At 62.7% G+C, this 22,564-nt stretch overlaps 1 protein-coding gene across 1 annotated transcript in view; it reads left to right on the top strand.

The window, feature by feature from the left end:
- Positions 1 to 21,888, top strand: part of ATG16L2 (autophagy related 16 like 2) — a 25,971-nt gene extending 4,083 nt beyond the window's left edge. The window contains exons 2-18 of the mRNA XM_044418607.1: positions 997 to 1,090; positions 3,593 to 3,701; positions 5,309 to 5,382; positions 5,863 to 6,105; positions 6,703 to 6,768; positions 8,411 to 8,503; positions 8,806 to 8,868; positions 9,546 to 9,654; positions 11,195 to 11,300; positions 14,037 to 14,107; positions 16,313 to 16,384; positions 16,542 to 16,662; positions 16,811 to 16,916; positions 17,904 to 18,053; positions 19,259 to 19,306; positions 21,085 to 21,186; positions 21,734 to 21,888. Of these exons, the coding sequence (XP_044274542.1) occupies positions 997 to 1,090; positions 3,593 to 3,701; positions 5,309 to 5,382; positions 5,863 to 6,105; positions 6,703 to 6,768; positions 8,411 to 8,503; positions 8,806 to 8,868; positions 9,546 to 9,654; positions 11,195 to 11,300; positions 14,037 to 14,107; positions 16,313 to 16,384; positions 16,542 to 16,662; positions 16,811 to 16,916; positions 17,904 to 18,053; positions 19,259 to 19,306; positions 21,085 to 21,186; positions 21,734 to 21,821 (1,715 nt within the window). The 3' untranslated portion in view covers positions 21,822 to 21,888. The remainder of the gene's footprint in view (positions 1 to 996; positions 1,091 to 3,592; positions 3,702 to 5,308; positions 5,383 to 5,862; positions 6,106 to 6,702; positions 6,769 to 8,410; positions 8,504 to 8,805; positions 8,869 to 9,545; positions 9,655 to 11,194; positions 11,301 to 14,036; positions 14,108 to 16,312; positions 16,385 to 16,541; positions 16,663 to 16,810; positions 16,917 to 17,903; positions 18,054 to 19,258; positions 19,307 to 21,084; positions 21,187 to 21,733) is intronic.
- Positions 21,889 to 22,564: the final 676 nt, after the last annotated feature.

The following is a 22,564-nucleotide window of genomic DNA, read 5'->3' as shown; positions in this document are numbered from 1 at the left end:
GGGGGGGGGGGGACGACACAGGACGGAGGTGTTTGCAGTAATGCACAGTGTGGAGAAACTCTTGAACCTGGGGCATCCCGTGAAGTGGGTTGGTGGCAGGTGCGGGACAGATAAAAAGAAGTCCTTCACAGTTAATTTGGAATTTGCTGCCAGGGGAAGTGGGGATGGCCGCCCCTCTGGATGCTTTCCAAGCGGACTGAGCAGACTCCTGGGGAAGAAGGCTGTCCGTGGCTACCGGCCCGGCTGGCCATGTGCCCCCTCCTTCCCCAGAGGGGGCCTGCCTGCACGCACCGGTTGCTGAGGAGCTGGGCAGGGGGAGGCCTTGCACCTGTCCTGCAGGGGATCCCGTGGGCAGCCGGCCTGCCACCATGTGTGCTGAGAGCTGGATGGATGGACCTTGGTTCTGATCCAGCAGGGCCTGCCTCCTGCTCTTGTGAATTGGCACTGGGGTTGGGCGTGCTCTGCCTGGCAGGTTGATTTTGAAAAGCACTAATGGACATTGTTCCAGAAAAGCAGCGGAAGCAAAATATTGGGTGGGGTAGGATAGCATATGCCCCCATCACATTCTTCTGAGCTTATAGGAGGGTATACAGTTACAGAAAACTTGAAATGTCCTGGTTTTAGCTCATCTGAAGAGTTGTATCATAAATATCCTTTCTAAGGTGAAAGTTCCCTCAAAATGCACGGATTGCAGCTTTGATTTTAGATTTGACTGCCGTTGCATCCTTTCTGGTTATCCAGTGTGACCTGCGTTGTCTTTAGCAGGCTACTAGTTAATTACTTAAGCAATGACTTTCTAAAAGTGCAGCATGTTGTAAACCGACCTGAGATGTCTATAGAAAAGTTTTAAATAAATTTAAAAAATAAACATTTTTGGCAGAAGAAAAAATCGGGGGAAAATACACACGCACAACACACGTCCTAGTCAGCAGTATATTTGCAGAAGAGTTTTCCTGCTTCCTTCTCCTAGTTTCTCCTCTTTTTCCTTTCTCGTAGATAACAAACTCCTTGAAAAATCCAGCCTGGAGCATTTCATCGCGAAGCTGCAGACCAAGCCTTGGGACGAACAGCAGGGCCTCCCTCCTGCCAGGTACCCGAATGCCACATCGCGCAGGTGCTCTGCGGAGCCTGGCGGCCCGCCCAGGGCGTCTTTCCGTTTCCCACGAGGACGGCGGGCTGGAGGTCAGAATTCATGCGTGCCCGGGCTACGGGCCCTGGGACCTCACAGCACCGAGACTCGTGCCTCGCAGGTCACGAACGGAGCTTCATTCTTTCTGCGCCCAGCTCCGGCTTCCTCCCGTGCTGAAGCAAAAGGAAACCGGCGGCTCCCGAAAAGGAAGCGTGCCGGAGTGCCGTTTGCGTGCGGTGCGTTCACAGGGCACGTTCACAGCTGAGTCGCTCGCACACGTTCACTTTTCTGCTCCCCGACAGAGGGGTAAAGGGGAGGCTTTCCACTCTTCGATTCATGCGGCAGTGTGGAAGCGCATTGGGCAGGTCTAAGCCAGAGTGTGTAGGGAACACAAGACCCATGGGGGGGGATCTCCCCCAGCCGATGGCGGTGGACCAACTCAGATCGCCTGGGTCTCAGCCCCGCGCTCTGCGAGCCCACACCACCGATTAATCTGAAGTATCTTTACGCCTTCTCCTGGCGGTTTATGAAAACCAGCAAACAGTGAAGTCAGAGGCATTGGCAGAATTGTGGGATCTACATAGGCGGTGGATCCATGCACAGATTTGTGGAAGTTTGGGGCACAGGAGGTGCAATATTTTCATCAGTGACCTGGAGGAGCAGGGACCAGTCTGCTGGTCAGATTCGCAGACAACACTAAAACGGGGGCAGTGGCCACAACTGGGGAGCAGGTAATCCAGATCCAAAAGGATCTGGACAGACTATGGAAGTGGGCAGGAGGCAACAGGATGGCGTTCAAAGTGGATAAGTGCAAGGTCTTGCACTTGGGGCATAGGAATGGGTGTCATAAGTACAGGTTAGGGGACAAGTGGCTGGAGAGCTCGTGGAGTGTTGGCCGTGGGCCAGAGCATTTTCTGGCAGGAGAGATTGCCGTGGACGAGCGAGTGGGAGGAAAGAGTGACGGAGGCTGCCTGCGTCTGGAAAACAGTCGCTTGGGTGCCCGGCTGGATGGGCCTCCGGCAGTGGCGAAGAAGGCCAGTCCGTGTTCCCAGAGAGGAGCCAGGCTATCGGCTGGCTCTGGTTTAAGCCAGCTTTGAGAGCCCTGCCATCTCCCTGGGGGTTCCTCCCAGGAATAATCGCTCTGTGAGGGGTCAAGAATCTTGGCACCTTCACAAAGCACACGCACCAGAATTTGCCGGCGGGGGAAGGCGCCCGGTGAATGTGTGTGTGGGGGGGTCTCACATCCGGCTTCTTGCCGTTCCCTCGAATGTGGGCTGAGCAGGTTCCTCGGTGTTCCTCAGCCGCTTTGGAGAGTCTTTGGACGAGCTGAATGAATAACTAAGGCACTTGCGAAATTGCCTCCCGGGTGCCCCGGGCTCAGGCCCCTGCTTGTCGGCTAGCCAGTTCCCTGCTGTCAGTGGCGGGGAAGATGGGCTCGGGTGGTCGCTGGATGAAGAAGTGACCCGGGGAGACGTTCCCAGCCACCAACCCGCTGCCTCTGCAAGGATTTGGGCCAGCTGCAGGTGCCAGGCCGGCCTCTGGCTCCCTGGGCTTCCCAGATGCCTTTCCCACGCTCAGGCCTGGCCAGGAAGCGAGCTGGGCCAGGGTCCAGTCCGCAAACGCTCAGGACCGTGCGAGGCCCATTCCTTGCATGGTGCACGGTTCCGTGCACGAAGCCTGCGGAGAGTGTGGAAGGGGGACGGCGCCCGCACGGCGGGCGTGCGGGTGGAGGATGGCGTGCTCACAAGCCGGCTGCGCAGCCTTGCTCGGACGCGGCCCCCGCCGCACACCCGCACACGTGCTCGGCATGGGGCAGGCCCGGGGCGGCGAGAAGGCGGGCCAGGGTCCGGGGAGCCGAGCCGGGGAGCCCTGGCGGATGCTCGCCCCAAGCGGAGTCCTCGCGCTCACCTGCCTCAGAGGAGGCCTAGAGGAGGGAAGCGCCACGATCCGGGAGGCCAGGGCCCGTTTAGGAGAAGGTGCGCGGAAAATAAATTGTGGGGGCACCAAAGTCCAGGTTCATTTTGGAAGGGCCCCCACCCCCGCTCGCCCTGTGTTGTTGGAGGGTGTGCTGCTTGAAACCCGCTACAACCTCCGACCGCCTTCTGTGCTGTCTCCCCCCCCTCCCCAATTCCGGAGGCTTTCCTTGTGCCCATGATATCCCAGCCTCGCTTGTTTGGAAAGAGGCCCTCGCTCGGGGCACCAGCTTCCGGGAAGTGCAGCTGTTGGCAGCTTTAGAAACAGAGTGAGCCAGAAGGGGGCTCCCGGGCCATCTAGTCTGACCCCGGCTCCAGCCGGCTCCATGCGTGACTTGCCCGCCATGTCTGTGTCCAGCCGTTAGTGCACCTCTGGAAGCGAAGGCGCCTGCATTTCGTGGGCTGCCCCAGGCCTCAGGCCCGTGCCGTCCTTGCCCTGGCCCACCGGGAGCCACCGATTTCTTAGCGGAGCTGGCTGCTGTGTTCGCAGACCCACGCAGGAGCCCTCCGGCCGCGACTTCGACGAAGTGCTCCACTCGGCGCAGCGGCTGGTGAAGAATCCCAGAGACCACACACTGCAGCCGGAGATCATCAACGAGGTGAAAGGCAAAGCGGCAGTCCTGGGGGTCTGGTGGGGGCCGGGGCCCAGCGTGCGGGCTGGGCGATCCGGGGGGCTGTGTGGCTCTTTTCTGTCTAAGTGTGCTTAGGGAGCCCCCCCCCCCCCGGGTCTTGTGTTTTCAGGCAACCAGTCGGGACAGAAAGCAGCAGCTGCAAGTATTTCAGATCTTGGAGCCCCCCCAGAAATGTCTGGGGCTTTTCAGTTTGGAGGAAGGCAGGTGCCGGCGGCAGAGGACGGGCAAGACGCTTATCCAGCCGTGGGGGAAGCCCTCGGAGCTGCTCCGCCGTTTCTGCTGGTGCTGGAAAGTGGCCTCATCCAGCAAAATTGCTTGGCAGGAGACGCAGGGAAAGCCAGGCAGAAATGGTTCTCCCTGCAGCTCCTGGGGTCGGTTGCCACGCGTCGTTGCCGGAGTCAGCGCCCAGTGTCTCTGGAGCACCCCGGGTTGGAGGGGGCTGGTGCCGGGGGTCAGACTGGATGGCCCTGGAGGCCCCTTCTGACTCGCTGTCTTCTAAGGACGTGTGCGGGGGGGGTGGGGGCGGAGAGCGTGAGCGGCAGGGCCGGCTGGGGGCACCGTGCTGGTGAGCGGAAGGACACGAGGGCGCCCGGCCGTTGCTCAGGGTACGGCGCGGACGTCGCCTGGGTTGGCCGGGATCTCCCCAGGCCGCTGTCAACGGGACAGGCCCCCCCCCCCCCCCCCCCAGGGGCAGCAGGCCTGCTTTGGGCTCCGGCCCGGTTGCCCAGGGGCCGCTGCTCGGTCCTCCCGCCGAGGGCAGAAGCGGGCATGATGCCCCTGCACCATCTCCTGGCAGAAGCGGGCGCTGCGTTCGGCCTGATGGCACGGCCGCCCCGGTGCGCGTGTGCCCGCCCCTGCGCACCCTCGGGCAGCAAGCCCGTTCCCCGAGAGCCGGTCCGTGTGGTGCAGCGTGGGCACCTTTGCGGCGCAAGGGGAAGGCGCATCCACCGGTTTGGGGAAGCCCACGTCGCGGAAGCAAACGTCTTCTGGAAGCCGTCCTGAGGCTTGGTGCAAAGGAGGGCGTAGAAATGTTTTAACTGAATTGAAGTGAATTAAAATTAAAAGACGATTTGGGAGAAATACTGCAAGCAGAGTAGTGAGCACAGAAAGCTGGCCCGGGTGTGCGTGTGCGCTTGGGAGAGGCAAAGGCAGGGGGCTGGCGGCTGGGACCCTGAATGGGGGCGCTGCCCAGAGCAGTGTCCTGCCATGGGCCCTGCTTGCCCACACCTGGCCTGCCCCCCTGCCAGCCAGCCGCTCCCCAAATGTTCCCGTGGAGCCTTGGCCCCCGCAGCCGCCTGGCTGCTCCCTGGCTCTGGCGTGTCAGCGTCAGAGTCCCACCTTTCCTCCTCGTCCGGGTGGAACCTCTTCCTGCATCCCTTGAAGGCTCTTCTGTGTGAAGAACGGGCCCAACCCCTACGATTTCAGGGACTTGCTTTTGCTTCGGAATAAAAAAGCAGAACGCTTTTCCATTCTTCCCAGAGCTATGGTTCGCCTGCCGCAGGCCTCTTTGCGAGAGAAGCTGGTGCATTAAATGACCGGGAACCGCTCCCTCCCTCTCTCTCTCTCGTTTGCAGCTGGCCATCCGCGTCTGCGAGTGGCACGTGCTGCTGAGAGCCAAGGATGCTGCGCTGGAGGAGCAGAGGAGCAGGTGAAGCCCCCTGCCCGTCGCCTTCGCCCAGCCTTCCCAAGGGGCCTCTTTTCCGGGGAAGGGGGAATCCCGGAAGTGGCTTCACGCAGGCCCCAGCGGTCACGGGGCAGCTGTGCCCGGGGCCCCCGAGCTTCCCCACCCCTGCGTGGAAGAGGAACGCGGCTGCAGCCGAGCGGGCCATTCTCGGGTGCGACTTCACCTGCCGGGCCTGTGGCCGCCTCTGCAGGGTTTCTGGGGAAAGGGGGGATCCTCAGGGGGGTGGGCAGGATGAGGCCTGCGGCTGTTTTCTGTTGGCCTGGTCTGGCCCGGGGTGCCTGCTGCCCGTCCCACCATCCTCCCTCTGCCGCGGCAGGCGGGCACGGTCCTTTTGCCCGGGGCTCCGGCAGCCCCAGCGCCCATCCCAAATCCCTGCAGTGCCGGGACCACCAGGGGGGCATCCTGCCCGCAGGCGGGAGAGCCACCCCTCGCTCGCCCCCGCAGGTTGGCCGCACTGGGCGGGCAGCTCTCGGACCTGGAGGCCCAGCGCCGCGGGCTGCGTGGGCAGGCGGAGGAGCGCAGCCGGAGGAACGGCGCCCTGAAGGGAGCGTATGAGGCGCTGCACGGGCGCTTCTGCCAGCGGGACGGGGAGCTCCGCCGGGCGTCCGAGAGGGGCGTGGAGCTGCTGAGGCAGCTCATGCAGCAGAAGACGGCTGTGGCCGAGCGCGAGAACCGGCGGATCGAAAGGTGGGGGCCTGCCAGGCGCGCCTGGGAATGGGGGGGGGGCTGCGCAGGGGCGCCAGAGAGGCTGCGCCGAGCCCCCAGTCCACCGCGTGTGGGTGGGCAGCCTCCTTCTCCAAGGCCAGCCAGGCTTCTGCACCCCACGGCCAGGTTCCCTGCCGATTCCCCCAGCTTGGCACCCCCGGCCGGGGCGAGGGGCTTCCCCTGCCTTCCTTCCTGCCAGCCTCACCCACGCGCTTGGGCTCCTCTGGGCCCACCTGCAGCCCAAAGACTTGCAGGGCGAATACAGGCGCAGGAGGCCCAGAGACCCGGTGCTGCTCCCGGAGGGCCCCCAGAATTCCACGTGTGTAAACAATCGAGGGCTATCCTGGCCGGGCACGGGTCTGCCCCCATCGCAGTGTGCAGGCATCATGTGCGCCCCCCCCCCCCGTCCATGCGCGTGTCTCTCCAGGGCTGGAGGGAACGGCAGGGGGACGCCAGGGGATGAGCCGGGCCCTTCGGCATGCTCAGCATGAGGTACAGCCCCTTCCCAAGGCAGGGCTGTAGCAGGAGGGCTGGAGGGAGCTCCCTCCCACGCTCACCCACCGGTCTCTCTCCTCGCAGGGCAAGGCAAGCCAGGCTGGCCAAGGAGCTGAAGAAGGCGACCAGGACGGTGCTCAGCATTCAGGCGTGAGTCCCCTGGCCTGGAAGGGTTGGGAGGCGTGGGGCGAGCCCTCCCTGTGCTGGCACCCCTTGGCCTTCCCTCTGGGGGGTGGGGAGCAGGCCACGGCCAGCCTGAAGCGAGTCCCTGGGGTGCCACTGGGAGGTTTGCGTGCGAGCCCCGTTCCCGGGGAGTCCGGCTGGGCAGAGGGGGCTGCGAAAGCACCCGAGTTAATTGGGGCCTTGATCGCCGTGGCCTCGGCACTCACCGAGGCCCTCCGGGGGGGAGCAGAGCAGCGGCCGACACGTTGGAAGTTCTGCCGCATCTGCTCAGGACGGAGCCTTGGCCACCCCTGCGGCAAAGACCCCAAATCCCGAAACCTCCGATGGCCACCGCCTGCCTCGGAACGAAACGGATTTGCAGTGGCTCCCCAGGTGACTGGGGCGGTCGAGGAATCCAGCCTTTGCCAGTCTGGATAGAAACCGACCTGGTTCCTACCTCCAGGAATAATGGGTGGATCTGAGCTTTGCAGCCCAGCGGCTTCCTGAATGTCCTGACCCAGTTCTTGGCTCAAAACTATTTCAAAACACGCAGGCACAATTCATCTAAGGAGGCCACTGTGAACAGCTTTGCTCATTGTGATGGTTGCCTGTTATTTCTGAATCGCAACAAGCCGCACTCACTATGTACCCACAGCTTTTCCTTTTGGCCTTCATTCCTGGAGTTGTTCCCTTGTTTTTATCTGGGCGGGTTTACTCTGCTGGGCTCCTCTGCCCGGAATTGCTCCCATCGCCAGCGCCAGGCTCAGGTGCCGAGCAAATCATCCCGAGTGTCCCTTGGCCAGCCGGCCGTCTCGCCTGTCCTCTGGGGCGTTGATCCCACGAGCTTCCTCGGCGGCCAGAGACCCTGGGGGGGGGGGCGGCAGCGGGGCGGTTCCTCCGGCTGCTTGTCGCCAGCGTTCTCCGGGCCAGAGAGAGGCGAAGCGGCAGGTTGTGGGGAAGAGGAGGAGCAAGCGCGGAGGGTCTTCCCCACGGGCCCTGCTTGCCGCGGACCCTTGCCGGGTGCCCAGTCATGCCTCCCCCCCTGGCGCTGCCCCGCCGTCATTGCACAGTTGCCCTTCGGGGGCCCTCTGGCTGCGTCGCCCGTTCATGCGCTGCGTCAGCGTCTCGTCCTCCTTTTATTAAGTGCTCTCACTTTTGCGCCCACCTGAGAGGCAGGTTGGGCCGAGAGTCAGCCCTCTGGCCAGTGCTCTGGGCCGGCCTCGCCCAGGTGCTCTGCAATCCTTCTGCCACCTGAGGACGTGCCCGCAAGCTGAGCGGCTTTGCTGCAGGATCTGTGCCCCCCGTGCAGAAGTGTGATCAGAAAAACCAGTCGCTGGCAATGCCGGGCTTTTCAGCGACAGATCAGTTGCTCAGCGAATGTTCAGGCGGACAGAGCCGCTTGTAACCAGCTGAAACCGACGAGAAATAAGACATCAGGGAAGAGGCCATGCCCTTTACACCAAACTGTCGGTACCGTAACAATAAAGCAGTTTATTAGACATGACTAAAAGCATGAAATAAAAGGAGAACGGCCATCGAACTGATCTTTCACATAAAAAACGTATTTTCTTGGGGATGTTTTAAGACCCCCTTCTGCCTTACTGGTTCATGGCATGTTTTCTCCAAGCAGAGAACCGAAAGAAGGGAAGGTGGATAAGCAGAAGCGGGCCAGCCAGAATGTTCCTGACGAGAATGGAGAGAAGCTGGTGAGGAGACCATTTAGGTAAGTGGCTGAGAAGCTCCTTCAGGGCATGATCCTGCGCAACTTAAGACAGAAAAAGCTCCCAGCTTGCAGCTCCCAGCTGCTGTAGGCCTTCTCTCGCTCTTAAATTGCATAGGATTGTGGCTTTAGGCTGCTAGCTTGACAAGGAAAAGAAATCCGAGTCCCATGGGTCAGAGCTGCCTCGGACCCTCCCAATCCCAGTGGGGGCCCGACCACATTCCACCCCCCCGCATTGCACCCCTGGCCGACCTTTCCATTCCCCGTGCTGCTCTCATCTGCTTTCCGTTTGGCTTCTTGTTTAGATCCGCTTCCGCCACCTCCATGACCCTCACCAGATACGTGGATGTCTTCAAGGGTTTGTTTGAGTAAGTCGGTTGCTCGCTTGGTATGTCAGTGGTGCTGTTGGGTCTGGGATGTAGGAATCGCTACCAAAGGTTGAGGTAAAGTCCGGATCCATTTCTACAATAGCCTTGTATTGGATCAACTGTGCCTGATTCAACAGAAGTAAGCATCAGGACTGTGCAGTTCAGAAACTCGTCTTCATGACGAAAAATATTACCAGTCTCTTTTTATGGATTTATTCCTGAGGTTGCTGAAATGAAAAGCAACAGAAGGCCAGTTCAGGACTTTAGAAATTTAAAAACTGGTCTGCTTTCTTTTTTCTGGAACAGCCTCTGGCTCCAGTTACAGGTACTTTCACCCATGCTGGAATGTGGACTCTTAATGGCATTCGCTGTTCCAGCCCAGGGGGTCTGAGGCCAAGTCGCTTCCCAATTTACGGTCATTTTAGCAGTGTTGGCGTGATAGCCAGGTGTGCTCTTGGGAAGCTGTAGCTGCCTCCCGCCTGGAACTCCAGGGCTGGTTCGGGGAAGCTGTGGCTCGCCAAAGCCGTCACTCGCCTGATTTGGACGCTCTGGCAGCCTACCTGTGAAGCATCAGGAGGAAGGGAGGGGCGGCGCACGGGAGGCGCTTCAGCGGCCAGCCCTTTTGCTTCCCAGCTGGACGAAGCGCACACTCCGGAGCATTCACTCCCTGCACTTATTTCCAGGCTGAAACGTGGGAACTCCGTGAGCAGCATTTCGACGGATCGGTGCTACAGCATTCCTTACTCTGTGGTGTCCTGCCTCCCGTCCAGCGTGAGCGACATGCAGGTAAATCGTAGGGGCTTCCGGTCACTTTTGCTGCCTCTGCCTCGGCTCTCTCTTGGAGATGCACCCAGGAATCTCACGGTGTCATATTCCAGATTTAGGTGCTTGGGTTGGAAGGCAGTTCATCTGCGAACCTCGCCTCTCCCACTGAATTAGCAGCGGCTAAACTTCGACATTCCCCTGCCGCTGGCCGCCACTTTTTAGAGTGTTGGAAGGCGAGGCCCAGCTGTATTATGCAAATTTGTCAGTTTTTAAGACGCCTGAAGATCTGTGGCCGCCTCAGCTGCATTAGAGTGGAAGGACGGCTGATTTCCAGCTGCTTGAATTCTCTAAAAATCACTTAGAAGCTCCTTTTGGTTCATTCCTGCTTTTGACCTGTTTCTGACCAACAGGAAAGGTACACATTCCCAGGAATCTTTTTCAAAAAGCCACGCTTCCACCCATTGACTAAAAAATGAAAATACGTCTGAATCAATTTTTATTTTTATTTTTTTGGAATGTGAAGATTTGCAGATTTGGGAATTTGGGAACTTTTTGTGAAAAAGCCCTGCTCCCCCTCGCGCTGCCCTTTGGGATGGTGAGCAGGACACGTTTGCGTAACTGGAGAAAGGAGACAGACTCCCCCTCCTTCCGTGCTGCTGCCGGAGGAGCACAAGCGCTCGGGCCATGCTCCCCGCTGCCGAGTGCTGAGGCAGGAAGCCTTCCAGGCCCAGGGAGCTGGGAGGCGCTGGCCCGGCCGTGTCACCCAGCACCTTGCTCGACGCAGGAAGCCCGGAGCTGGAGGATTCCCAGCAGATGGCAGTCCAGGCTCTTCCCTAGACGTCCAGCGAGCGAGCCTCTCTCCTCTCACCCTTCCCTTGCCGCTGACGAGCTTCTCGTGCCGCTTTGTGCTGGGGAGCCAAATCGATCTCGTCCTGCAGAGAACGAGGCCTTGCCCTCTGCTCTCGGGCAGTTTTCCGGAAGTTGAAGTGTGCAGCTGAGTTTCTCCTAGGCCCTCTTTTCTCCCGGCCAGCCCTGGAAAGTTGCTTCAGCCTTTCCTTGTGGAATGTGATTTTCAGACCGCGGACTTTGCTCGCTGCCCTTCTCTGAACCACACCGATTGTTTCTCCCGCTCTAAATGTGTGGGACCCAGAGCCAGGCTCAGTGTTAGGTATTTAAGATGTGGCTAAATCTCTCTCAATTCCAAGCGACTCCACGGTGGGATGCAGGAAACCCAAAGCACATTTAAATAGAATGCAAATAGAGGTGCTTCATAACACTTACAGAATAATTGTGGAGGCCTTTAAGGAACTGGAGGATCCTGCGGGCCTTGAAGGGGCCAGGAAGGCCATCTAGTCCACCCCCTGCTGTTGCAGGAGAGCAAGTCACACCATCCCACTCAGGTGGCTGCCCAGTTTCGCCATGAATGCCTCCAGTGTGGGAGAGCCCAGCACCTCCCCAGGCGGCTGGTCCCACTGCCCTCTTGCTCTGACGGTGAGGAAGCTCCTCCTGATGTCCAGCCTGGATCTGGGTCCTGACACCCCCCCTTTGACCTTCCCCCCAGGAAGCCCATGCCTCGGAGGTCAACGCCGTCAAGTTCAGCCCCAATTCCAGCCTGCTGGCCACCGGAGGAGTAGACCGGCTGATCAGGCTCTGGAATGTGGCTGGAGGTGAGCGAAGGCCAGTCGCCTCCCCGCCTCCCCCTCCCCCGGCAGCCAGGTGCAGACACGGGGCTGGAGCGAGCCAAGGCGGCCGGAGGGTCGGCAGCCCCCGGCTGGGAGGGGTGGCCCCTGCCCCAGCACCCCCAGACGATGCCCTCCCGCTGGAGTTGCAGCACTGGGGCCCTGGCTGTGGGCATTCCTTCCCGACCAGCCTCTGCTCTTTGAGATCCTTGATCTAAAAGACGTGATACCACAGCTGCAGAGTGTTGTCCCGGCTTAGATTCTGAAAGAGGTCAGCTAGCGAGTGTTCCGGGGTGTTTGGCTTCACGATTTGTGCAGGTGTTAAAGGCAGCATCTCAGGCGACTCAAGCACTCCTGTAAATGATGCTGCGTGGGACGGAGCTCTGGCGCAACGCCGGCAGCGCCTGCTGGCAGGGCAGGTTTTCTGGAGAATCTCAGTGCTGTCGGTGTAAGCAGTGCAAGGCCTTTGGCCGAGTGCCCCATGATATCCTGGTGGAGAAACTGAGGAGCTTTGGGATACACCAAAGCACCGTCCGGTGGATTAGGGCATGGTTGACTGACCGAAAACAGAGGGTAACCATTAGTGGGGAATCATCGGGATGGCGGCCAGGGACAAGTGGGGTCCCCCAGGGCTCTGTCCTGGGGCCGATGCTGTTTAATCTTTTCATAAATGACATGGAAGTAGGGTGAACCATCTGCTGATCAAATTGGCAGACGACACTAAAACTGGAGCAGTGGCCACAACTGAGGAGCAGGTACTCCAGATCCAAAAGGATCTGGACAGGTTATGGAAGTGGGCAGGAGGCAACAGGATGGCGTTCAATGTGGATAAGTGCAAGGTCTTGCACTTGGGGCGTAGGAATGGGTGTCATAAGTACAGGTTAGGGGACAAGTGGCTGGAGAGCAGCACTTGTGAAAGGGACCTCGGGCTGCTGGTTGACTGCAGGCTGAACATGAGCCAGCCGTGTGATGCGGTGGCCAAGAGGGCGAGCACCACCCTTGGTTGCATAGCCGGAAGTGTGGCTTCTAGATCGAGAGAGGTGTTACTGCCACGCTATACGGCTCTGGTGCGCCCGCAACTGGAGTGTTGTGCTCAGTTTTGGGCCCCTCATTACAGAAGGGATATAGTCAGGTTGGAGTCAGTGCAGCGAAGGGCCACAAGGTCGGTGGCTGGTTTGCAGGGGATGCCGTATGAGGCGAGACTGAAGGAACTGGGTCTCTTCAGCCTGGAGAAGAGGAGACTCAGAGGGGATCTGTTGGCGACATGCAGGTATGTGAGGGGGTGTCACATGGAGGTGGGTAGAGACCTGGTTCTCCCCTGCAGAGGAAGGCAGGATGCGCCCCAACAAAGCCAAGCTCAGGGAACCCAGGTTCAGTTTGGATGCCAGGAAGCACTTCCTGACAGTTCAGACCCTGAGGGTATGGAGTGGGCTTCCACAGGAGGTCGTTGAGGCCCCGTCGGTGCGGGTGTTCAAGGATAGGCTGGACATGCACAGGGTGGGCATGTCGTGAGTGGAGCCAGCTGGAGCCGGGGGTCAGACTAGATGGCCCGGGAGACCCCTTCCACCTCGCTCTGTTTCTGTGCTGTATGGCTCTTTCCAAACATTCCTTCATCGCAAGGAAAAGAATAAAGGTCTGAGTGTTGTCATAAATAGAAGCGCAAAGTACCTTGGCCAGGACGGCTTCTCTGAGTGTCCTTATACGGTGCCTTGGAAATGGTTTTTCGGAACGTGTGGAATATAAATTCTCTAACATGAATGAATAAATAAACCCAGCTTGGCTTAAGGCGTCTTTGGGACGAAGCCCACTTAACTCCGCCAGCAGAAGGGCGGCCTGTTTTTCTGAACCGTGCCCTGGGCAGGAGCGTTAGACCAAAGGTGGAAAAGGCAGGCAGGCAGACCCTGTGCGTGTAAATCTGAGGGCAGCGTTTGCTCTAGTATCGCGCAGAAGTGATGTGTTCGTGCGTTTCCACTGTTCCCCAAGAACGGGAAAGTTTGCACAGAATGATCAACTGGGGCTCCTGCCCCAATTAATTATTTCATTTCTCGTTTTGCTGAAGCTCTGAGGATGGTTTAAGGCAGCAAAATACAAACAGAAGTGTTGTGTATAATACAGATGATAAAAGTCTCTGGAAATCGCTGTAGCGCATAAAGCTGGAACACGCTGCCCAGCTGCTCTTGTGGCCGGCAGGCAGGAGGGTCCGGAAGCCCCCTGCTTTCCATCTGTGGTTTGCTGCCCATGCTGGGCAAACTGGGAACGTGGGCTTCTCTCTCTGAGCAACCGGCTGGAGATGCGAGCCAAGGACAAACCGTGACGTGTGACTCCGGCTTCTGGGAGGAGAGACAAACCCCAAGCTCCTGGTCCGCAGTGAAGGCGGCCCTCGTGCCCGGAGGCCCCGCTGCTCCCGCGGGGGGAGCCGGGTGGCCGCGGTGAAGGCGGCCCTCGTGCCCGGAGGCCCCGCTGCTCCCGCGGGGGGAGCCGGGTGGCCGCGGTGAAGGCGGCCCTCGTGCCCGGAGGCCCCGCTGCTTGCATTGTTTGACGCCTTGGATCTTCAGCAGGGTTGTCAGCAAGCATTTTCCGCAGTGCTTCCGCGGTGGCTCTTGGGATGGTGCTGGGGTGGCCTCCGCAGGGCCCCGCCTGTGCCCGCAGCCGCGTCGCTTCCTCGGGGAGGAGCCGGGCGCTTTGGCCCACCCTCAGCCCGGCCGTCCTGCCCTCTCCCTCCAGGGCGCCTGGAGAAGACGCAGGTGCTGCAGGGGGCCAACGGCAGCATCACCAGCATCGAGTTCGACCCCTTGGTGAGTGCGGCTGAGAGCAGCCTGGGCGGGAGCCGCCGGTGCCTGGGGCGGGGCGGGGCGGGGAGGGCCGATCTGGCCGGCCTGGGCGCTGCATCCCCTCCTCAGGGCCTTCCCCGGGCCAGGGTGGGCAGCGGGGGGGGAATGTGGAACGTGTGCCCTGCCCACTCCTGCTGTGCAGAGCACAGGTCCAGCCGGCCAGGGACTGTCCGGTCTGAGGGCAAAGAGCCCAGCCCACCCTTCGCTGGGGGTGCCATGGAATGCACCGCTCTGCAGGACCAGTTTCCAAGGACAGCTCCGGGCGCTCTGCCCCTTGAAGCGCTGGCTCAGAGCAAATCCCGGGCGGGAAAGGTGTCTGGACAGCCATGGAAGGCCGGGAGGCGTCTGAGAACGTGGGACGTGGAGAGCAGCGTTTCTCCAGCATCCACTTCTAGGCCGCCTGGCAAGCGCTCCGTGCGATGCCCTGGGGTTGCCTGCAGCAGAGGAGCGTCAAGTACAAAATGTTCGCACTTAACAGATTTAACAATATACCACATGTCCTCGCTTAATTAAAGCGCACACGCACACACAGTACAAAATGTCCACAGTTAATTATACACACGTGCGCAGGGCAACTTGTCCTCATTTAAGTGGAACAAAACTTAGAAAGCCGAATGAACGTTCCCGGGTCTCCCCTCGGCAGTGAGTCATTCAAAGAGCCGGTGGTGGGTCAGGGAAGGACGCTTCCCACGCTGGAGGTCCTGCAGGACCCGCCTAAACGTCCCGCCAGAAGCCGGCAGCATCCAGAGTTTTGACTGGGTGACTGGACTGTGCCCCTTGGACGGAGCGTTTCCGGGCGATGGACGCCAGAAGCCCTGGCGCCCAGGTGTGCGGCGAAGCGCTTTTCAAGCCAGCACGCTCTCTGAGCATAAAGATTTCCCAAACACAGATGGGTTTTCCCTTCCGCAGGGAAGTGGGGAACGGAAAGGGTTTGGGAGCATGGAGGGGCTGCAAGCCCCCTGTAGCTGCCCGCAGAGGACGGGCCAGTGAGCTCTCGGAGCTCCTTCAGGGGCCGATCCCACAAAAGCACCCAGAAAGCAACACAGGAGTGAGCCCAAGGCTGCCTCCGTGTGATGAGCTCGGTCACAAAGAGGAGGGTCTTCCTGTGAGTTGCTCGAGGGCCCCGTGCCGGAGGGGGGGGACCCGGCATCGCCCCTGGCCTGGCCGCCCTGCCCCCTGCCCCGCTTGGCCTCTCAGGAGGAACTCGGAATCCCCTGGTGCCCGGAACAGCCTGGGTTGCGGGAGGCTGCTGGCTGGACTGGATCTGTGGGCTCACCGGGCACCCCGTCCTCCCCTCTCCCCACTTGCTCACCTCCTCCCTTTCCTAGTCTCCTCCTCTCCTTGCAACTGGCACTTGCCAGGCTCCACGGGACGCTTTTCTTACGCTCTTAGGTGCTTAAGCTCTGCGCCGCCCTGGCCTGGCAGCCATGGCCCTCCGGGGTTCCCGGCCGGAGCTCCGGTTCCAGCCCTGCCTGTGGAGGCTGCGCTTGACCCCGGCCCCTCCTGCGGGGAGAGCGCTGCAGGGCCGCTGTGCCGAGCTTTCCTGCGATGGGGAGGGTCGAGTGGGCGCAGGAGTGGGATGCTGGCGGGGGCAGCAGCCTCGCTCGGGCCTCGTGCGGTGGAAGGCGAGAGGGCACGCTCCACCCACCCACTGGAAGCACCTTTTGATATCACCCCATTAAAAAGGCTCCCGGCGTGGCTTACCTGCCATCAGTACCAGAAGGTCATCTGGAAAGGCACAGCATACAAGGACGAAGGGATGAGGAGGGCTGAAGAGCAAGGCAGGGCTGTGGAATGGCCCCGTGTCTTGTCTCATCTGCCGTGCAGCGGGCTGGAATGGCAGCAGGCGGTGGGAGCTGTGGGGCGAGATGCCTCTGTGGGGGCACCCTCCCCGTAGGTCTGGCGGGAGGGCCCACTCCGCCGCCCCCCGCCGCCTGCCTTGGTACCACTTGCCGGGTGCCCGGCTCAGCCAGACCCTCAGCTGCGCCCCGGCCGGCCGCCCACCTGCTCGACTGGGCCCTTCGCCCGCTGCCCACAGCTCGCGCCCCCCCCCCCCGCGTGGGACCCCGGCGGCCGCCCTTCCCAGCACTCTGCGCCCCGCAGAGCAGAGCGGAGGCAGCCGGGAGCCCCGGGCACTGCTCATCGCTCCCCCGCCCTCTCTCCCGCCAGGGGGCGTACGTCTTGGCCGCCACACACAACAACGCCGCGCAGCTCTGGACGCTCGGGGACTGCCAGTGCAAGGTGAGCGCGGCCGGGCGCCCCCGGGGGGCTGGCAGTGCAGCGGGGGGGGGGCGGGCAGGGGCTGGGCTGGGCTGGGCTTGCCCTGCCCGGGGGTGGCTTGGCGGAGGAGGGCGAGGAAGCAGCCGGCCCCCACGCCTCCCGCTCGTCTCCTCCGCAGGAGGTCCTCACGGGGCACACGGACAAAGTGACGGCGGCCAGGTTCCGGTCCACCCAGTGGCAGGCGGTGACGGGCAGCCGCGACCGGACCGTCCGGGAGTGGGACCTGGGCCAGGGGGCGTGTGAGTGCCGCCGCGGGGCCCCGTGCTTCTGGGAAGGGGGCGGGGAGAGGGGTGCTCCGTGGGCGCTGCCGGAGGCCCCTGGTGACCCGGGGAAGATGCCCGTGGCCACGTCTCCCGCCCGACACCTGCCCCTCTGCGCCTCCGGCAGGCTCCAGGACCATCCAGGTTTTCTCCTACTGCAACGACCTCGTCTGCTGCGACTCCGTCCTGGTCAGCGGGCACCACGACAAGACGATCCGCTTCTGGGACAGCAGGTGAGCGTGCAGGTCCGCCCGTGCTGGGATCGCTTCTCGGACTTGCCCCACAGCCACAGCCCGGTGAGGTAGGCCGGGCCGAGCGCCTGTGCCCGGCCCAGGGCCCCCCCTGACTCCCTGGCCGAGCAGGGGCTGCTTGTGGAGCCCGGGCCGCCCGCCCCACTGCACCCCGCTCTGTGGGGCGAGCGTGAGCGGCACAGTGTGCGCCAGCGCCGCGGCTTCGCTGGGGGATTTTGCCCCGGGCACTGGCCCGGAGTGACCCCGTTGAGGCTTGCTTCCAAGCAGGCCCCCCCCACTCGCCGGTCGGAGCCCCCCGCAGCCGCCTCAGGCGGGGATCCCGCACCGCCTGCCCCACGCCTCCGTGCCCCGGCACTTGCCTGTGGGCGCTCCTGTCGCCAGTGCCCCTGCCTTCCCGGCGTCCCGGTTCTCTGCCCAGTTTTATTCCCCCGCCTTGCACTTCCGTGAGGAGGAAGGCTGGGAGCCTGGCCCGACTCTTCCCCGGTGCCCAGCGCTGTTCCAGGGGCTCTGCTGGTTCCCACAGAAGGGCTTTCCCCCAGCGGAACGCCCTGCAGGGGGCAGCTTTCAAGGGGGGGTTGCGGCCCCCACGGGAAGGATGAGCTCCCCCTTTCCCACATGCTGCAGCACCCACAGAAATCTCTCCCCCCACGAGGAATTCAGCATTGGAGGCACTTTCCCACTGCAGCTGCTTTCCCTAACGGGGGGCTGCGGGGCTTGTCCCCGAGTTCCTGGAGTACGCGCCGTCTCCCCCTTTCCTGCTTCCTGCCGCCCCTGAGCACCCCAGCCACTGCTCGGAACGCCGGAGAGGCCGCACACGTCCCGTTGGCGCCACGCATCCGAAACGCTCCCGTCAGGCGCGGCTGCCAGGCCAGGCCAGGCCCGCTTTGCCCCAGGGGGCTCGGCCCGCCTCCCCCTTGGCGCTGCGGTCGTGACCCGCCCTCAGCGCAGCCGCCCGCCTCCTCCTTCCAGGGCCCCGCTCTGCACGCAGGTGATCCCGGTGGACGGCAAGGTCACCTCGCTGAGCCTCAGCCAGGACCAGATGCACCTCCTGAGCTGCTCCCGGGACAACGCGCTCAAGGTCATCGACCTGCGCATGCAGAGCATCCAGCAGGTGTTCCGGTGAGTTCCCGCAGCGCCCCCAGAGGGCGGGACGTGGGCGGCCACTTAGACCCTAGAGCAGGCGTGGCGGACCCACGGCACGCGTGCCCCAGCGGGCACACAGAGCCCTCTCTGCCGGCGCGCCCCAGCTTCGCCCCAGCAGCCGAGCATCGTTGAACAGTGCACAGAGGGGCCGTGCGCACGCTCGGAAAGGGGTAGCCGCCCAGGCGATGACCTCACGAGCTGCGGCACATTAGCCGAGACTCGTCCGAGCTTTCGCGTGGCCGGTCAGTGCACGGCCAAGGACATTTATATATTGTCTTGGACTGGCTGGGAGGTGTTTTTTTTAAACTAAAACCTATTGCAAGGTTGACACTTTGCGATAAATAAGCGGGTGTTGGGTCGCAGTTTGGGCGCTCGGTCTCAACGCTTCGCCACCAAGCCTTAGGGCACAAGAAGAGCCCCGCTGCACTGAACGCCAGGTCCACACACAGCGGCCGACCAGCTGCTCCCGGGATCCCCCAGCAGGACGGGGGCAAGGCCTCCCCCCGCCCAGCTCCTCAGCAACCGGTGTGTGCAGGCAGGCCCCCTCTGGGGAAGGAGGGGGCACATGGCCAGCCAGGCTAGTAGCCACCCGTAGCCGCCTCCTGCCCAATCCCCCTCGAAGGCCACACAGATCGGCAGCCATCGCCACCTCCCGTGGCAGCAAATTCCACAATTAACGATGTGCTGTGTGAAGAACTGCATGCTCTGGCAGAGGAATATCTTATCGCTTCCAGGCTCCCAGAAAGCTGGTGTGTTGTGGGACTTTTTCCTCTCCAAGTAGGGCACTCAGTGAAGCAAACCTTTCGGAAGAATAAGACCAATTAACTCAGCCAGACATTTTGTCCCTGCTTGCTTTTGATTCTTCTTTTCACTGTACCCTGTGTGAAGAACTGGTTCCTTTGATCGGCCCTAAACCTCCCCCCAGGCATCTCCCCAGGATGACCCCGATTCACGTGTTATGGGGGAGGGAGAACACGTCTCCCTCCCTCTCCGCTGACCTGCACCTTGCACTGTTTAAGCACCTCCGTCATGTCCCACCTTTTTGCTGCGCTGAACAGTCTCAGTTGGAGCGGCCTTCCAGCCCCCCGGATCGTTTTTACTGCCCTTCCCTGCACGTTTCCCTGCTTGTGGGCAGCAGCCAAGGGGCGCTTTTGGCTCACGGTCACCCCCTTTTTCCCCAGGGCCGAGGGATTCAAGTGCGGCTCTGACGGGACCAAGGCTGTGTTCAGGTGAGTCTCCGGCAGGCCAGAGGAACCGGGGAGGCGAACGCCTCGAGTGCTGCAGCCTGGCCTCTGCCCAGTCGTCCCCGGACCTGTTTGCGCAGGGGCTGTTCCCCCACATGCCTCGCTTAAGCGCCGGGTTGCACCCCTCTGCTACTTCTCATGCCATCCGGACGGCCCCAGCGAGGGTGGCTTAACAAACCACGCCACAACCCTGCAACAGCCCACAGGTTGTGGGTGGCTTGTTCAGCAGCGGCACGTGGGGCAGTGCGGTGGCTGGCTGCCCTTCTCTCGTCGGCCCCCGGCTGGGCCAGGGGCACCCCGGAAAGGCTCACCCAGTCCTTTCTGGCAACAGGTGAGGGTCTTTTGCTTTCCCAGCCGCGTAGTAGCTCCTCATTTTTGGTGGTTTGAGACCTGTCCCTGCTTCTGAAGTTTTTGCGCTGCAGCTAGATTTTATCTGGATTTTTCTTTCTATTTCATACTGTAGTTGCCAATGTTCACATTGCATCTTAGGTTGTGCTTCATGGTTTTCAGCGTTCAGACCCTCCCAGAGCGCTCTGGTCACGTGTGGCTGAGCGAGGCAGCGTTGAAAAGTCACAAATAGCAAAGTAGAATAAATTTGGCTCGCACCCGTGGGGGGGACCAGCCCCTGCAGCCTCCCCATCGCCCTCGTGTCCTGCGAAGCGTGGGCGGCCGATTCTGGCTTCGGCTTTCGCGATGTGCTTTCCCCGCATGTCGGCTTGTCGTTCTTTACTGGCCGCGTTTCTGCGACGAAACCGGCAGCCAGACTGACGGACCGAGTGGCCTTTGCAGACGTCCGAGAGGCCTGGGCAAACGGACGCAATTCTGCGAGCGCTGCCCTGAGCGTCCTTTGATGCTGCGCCTGCGTACCCAAGCTGTGGGGGCCGCAGCACAGGCGGTGGAGTGCCGGCGGGAGGCCGGCGGGGGCACCGCGGAGGAACGGAGCCCTGGCTGCCCACCTCCCTCCCGCCAGTAGCTCCCAGTCTCTCCTCTCCTCCAGCCTGGGGGGCCCAGATGCGTTGGGCTGGGGTCCCCAGCCAGCCCTGGAGGGGACCAGGCTGCAGACAGCTGCCTTGGAAGAGGGCTTTGTCCTGCTCTCCCACTCAGTTGCCGCCCCTCCCCCCCTTCAGCTCCCCTCCCCTCCGGCCTGGCTGCACAGCCCCCCTTCCTGTGCCTGCCCTCGTGGGGCCGGGGCCGGGGCAGGACTCCTTCCGGCTTCCCTGCCACCTTCGCCTCCCCTTCCCCGGCTGCCTCGTGCCTGCAGGACGCGTCTCCCGCAGGGCCGTCCGCTTCCCTGCTTCCCCTCCTCCCCCAGGCCCGGACCTTTGCACCCTGGCCCCTCGTCCAGGTGCCCCCACCAAGATCCTCCCGGGCTCTGAGCAGCACTGCCTGCCCCCCACGTGCAGCGAAAGCCCCCCCCCCCCGCACCCACGTTCCCCGGGGGGGGGTGCTGCCGGGGACAGCAAGGGCAGCCAAGGAAGGTGGTCGAGTCCCGGAGGGGGGGGGGGGGGGGGGGGCAGCACTGCCCGTGGGGGGGGGGGGCAGGGGTCTGCAGAGGCCAGGTGGGCAGGGAAGGTGAGGAAGCTTTGCTGGGGGGGGGGGAGCAGCAGTGGAGCGCCGGGTGTGAGGTGGGCAGCCCTCCCGCACTGGGCTGCCCCTTGGCTTGCCTGGCAGGTGGGTGGGTGGGCCGGCCGGCCCCCTCCCTCCCCTGGGGACGTGGCCCGGCCGTAGCAGGCCGGCTGATCTCTCCCGCTTTCCCCCGGCAGCCCGGACAAGAGCTACGCCCTGGCGGGGTCCGCGGACGGCACCCTCTTCCTCTGGAACGTGAAGACGGACCAGCTCGAGGGCAGGCTGCCCGGCGTGCACCGGTGAGCCCCACTCGGCCCCGCTTCCGGGCTCGGGGGGCTGCGGGACACGCGGGATGGGACTCCTGCCCCCCACCCCCGCCCACTGCTCCATTGTGCATTTTTAACCGGGCCGCTTCTCCGTTGCGTAAGAAAGACGGCATGTGATGGAAGCGCAGCCACACGGGGCCCCCGAGAGCCTTCGCTGCTGCTCGCTTGGCCATCGCACGCGCGAAAGCCGACCCCGCCAGCCGGGCGGCTCCTGCATGTTTGGGTGACGGTGCCCAACGTTCCTGGCCGGGCTGGGGAGGGCGCGAGGGCGGCAGCTCCGAGGATGGTCCGAGAGGGGCCCTTCCATGCGCCTTGTGCTGTGCCGTGCCGGCCGCTCGCACCACACGGGCCGCCCAGCCGAGAACTGTCCCCCCTTGCACCCTCGGCGGTCCCCGGCTGCTCCCCGGCTCCCCCAGGCCTTCGGGACTTCCGGCACTGAGGCCGGAGCTGCTCCAAGGCAGGGGTCCCGGGGGGCCCCCGGCGGCCTGGTGCGACCCACGCACCCCTTTCTTGCCCCCAGGTCATCGGTGAATGCAGTGGCCTGGGTCCCCTCCGGCACGTACATCGGGAGCGTGGACCGATGCAAGACGGTGGTGCTGTGGAGGTAGTGCCGGCACCGGGATCGTGCAGGGGACGGGGACCCCGGCCCCCCTGCCGCAGCTCCCACCGCGCCAGGCCGGCCTGCCCACGCCGCCGGCCGGACTTCTTCGGACTTGAGAGGGCAGGATGCAGGCAGCTGGAGGGCCTTCGCAGCAGCGCGGCCGGGGGCGTCCCTCCCCCGGCTGCCTCCACCGCGGCTGGAAGGGCTGTTGCCGGGCTGGAACCCGGGGCTTGGCCGGCGCAGAAGGGCTGCGAGATGGGGACCCGGCCTGCCTTGGGCTTTTGCGCACCGCTTGGTAGCTTAGTCGATTCTGCAGGGGAATCAGAGGGACGCACGAGCAGCGAGTCCGCCTGGGATCGTCGGCGTGCGGAAGCCCCCGCGCAAGCAGCTGTTGGAAGGGGAAGAAGGGGCGCTGGGGACAGGCCGTGCCTCCGCTTGGGACTGTTCGGGGAAGCAGGATGCAAGGCCAGAGCGGCCCCAGTCCACGCCAGGCAGGCAAGGACAGGGATGGGCCTGGAGCCAGCACAGAGGGTCTCCCCGGCAGCGTCGTCCTCGCATCCTCTGTGGCCGGCGGCCCTTCCCTGCAGCAAGCAAGCCGCTCTGGCTCCGTCGGCAGGTCTGCACCGGCCGCCTCGCTTCGCACGGCTCCAGAGGAGACCCGGTGTCTCTTGTGTGCGGCATCTTTGGTTTCCAACCCTTCTGGATCTGGGGGTGCACCCAAGACCTGTACACCTGTGGGGCGGGACACAG

The sequence above is a fragment of the Varanus komodoensis genome, unplaced genomic scaffold, assembly GCF_004798865.1.
Source record: "Varanus komodoensis strain SLA01 unplaced genomic scaffold, ASM479886v1 scaffold91, whole genome shotgun sequence".
NCBI lineage: Eukaryota > Metazoa > Chordata > Lepidosauria > Squamata > Varanidae > Varanus > Varanus komodoensis.
The sequence above is the reverse complement of the archived record's forward strand: the minus strand, read 5'-3'. Positions and strand labels throughout refer to the sequence as shown.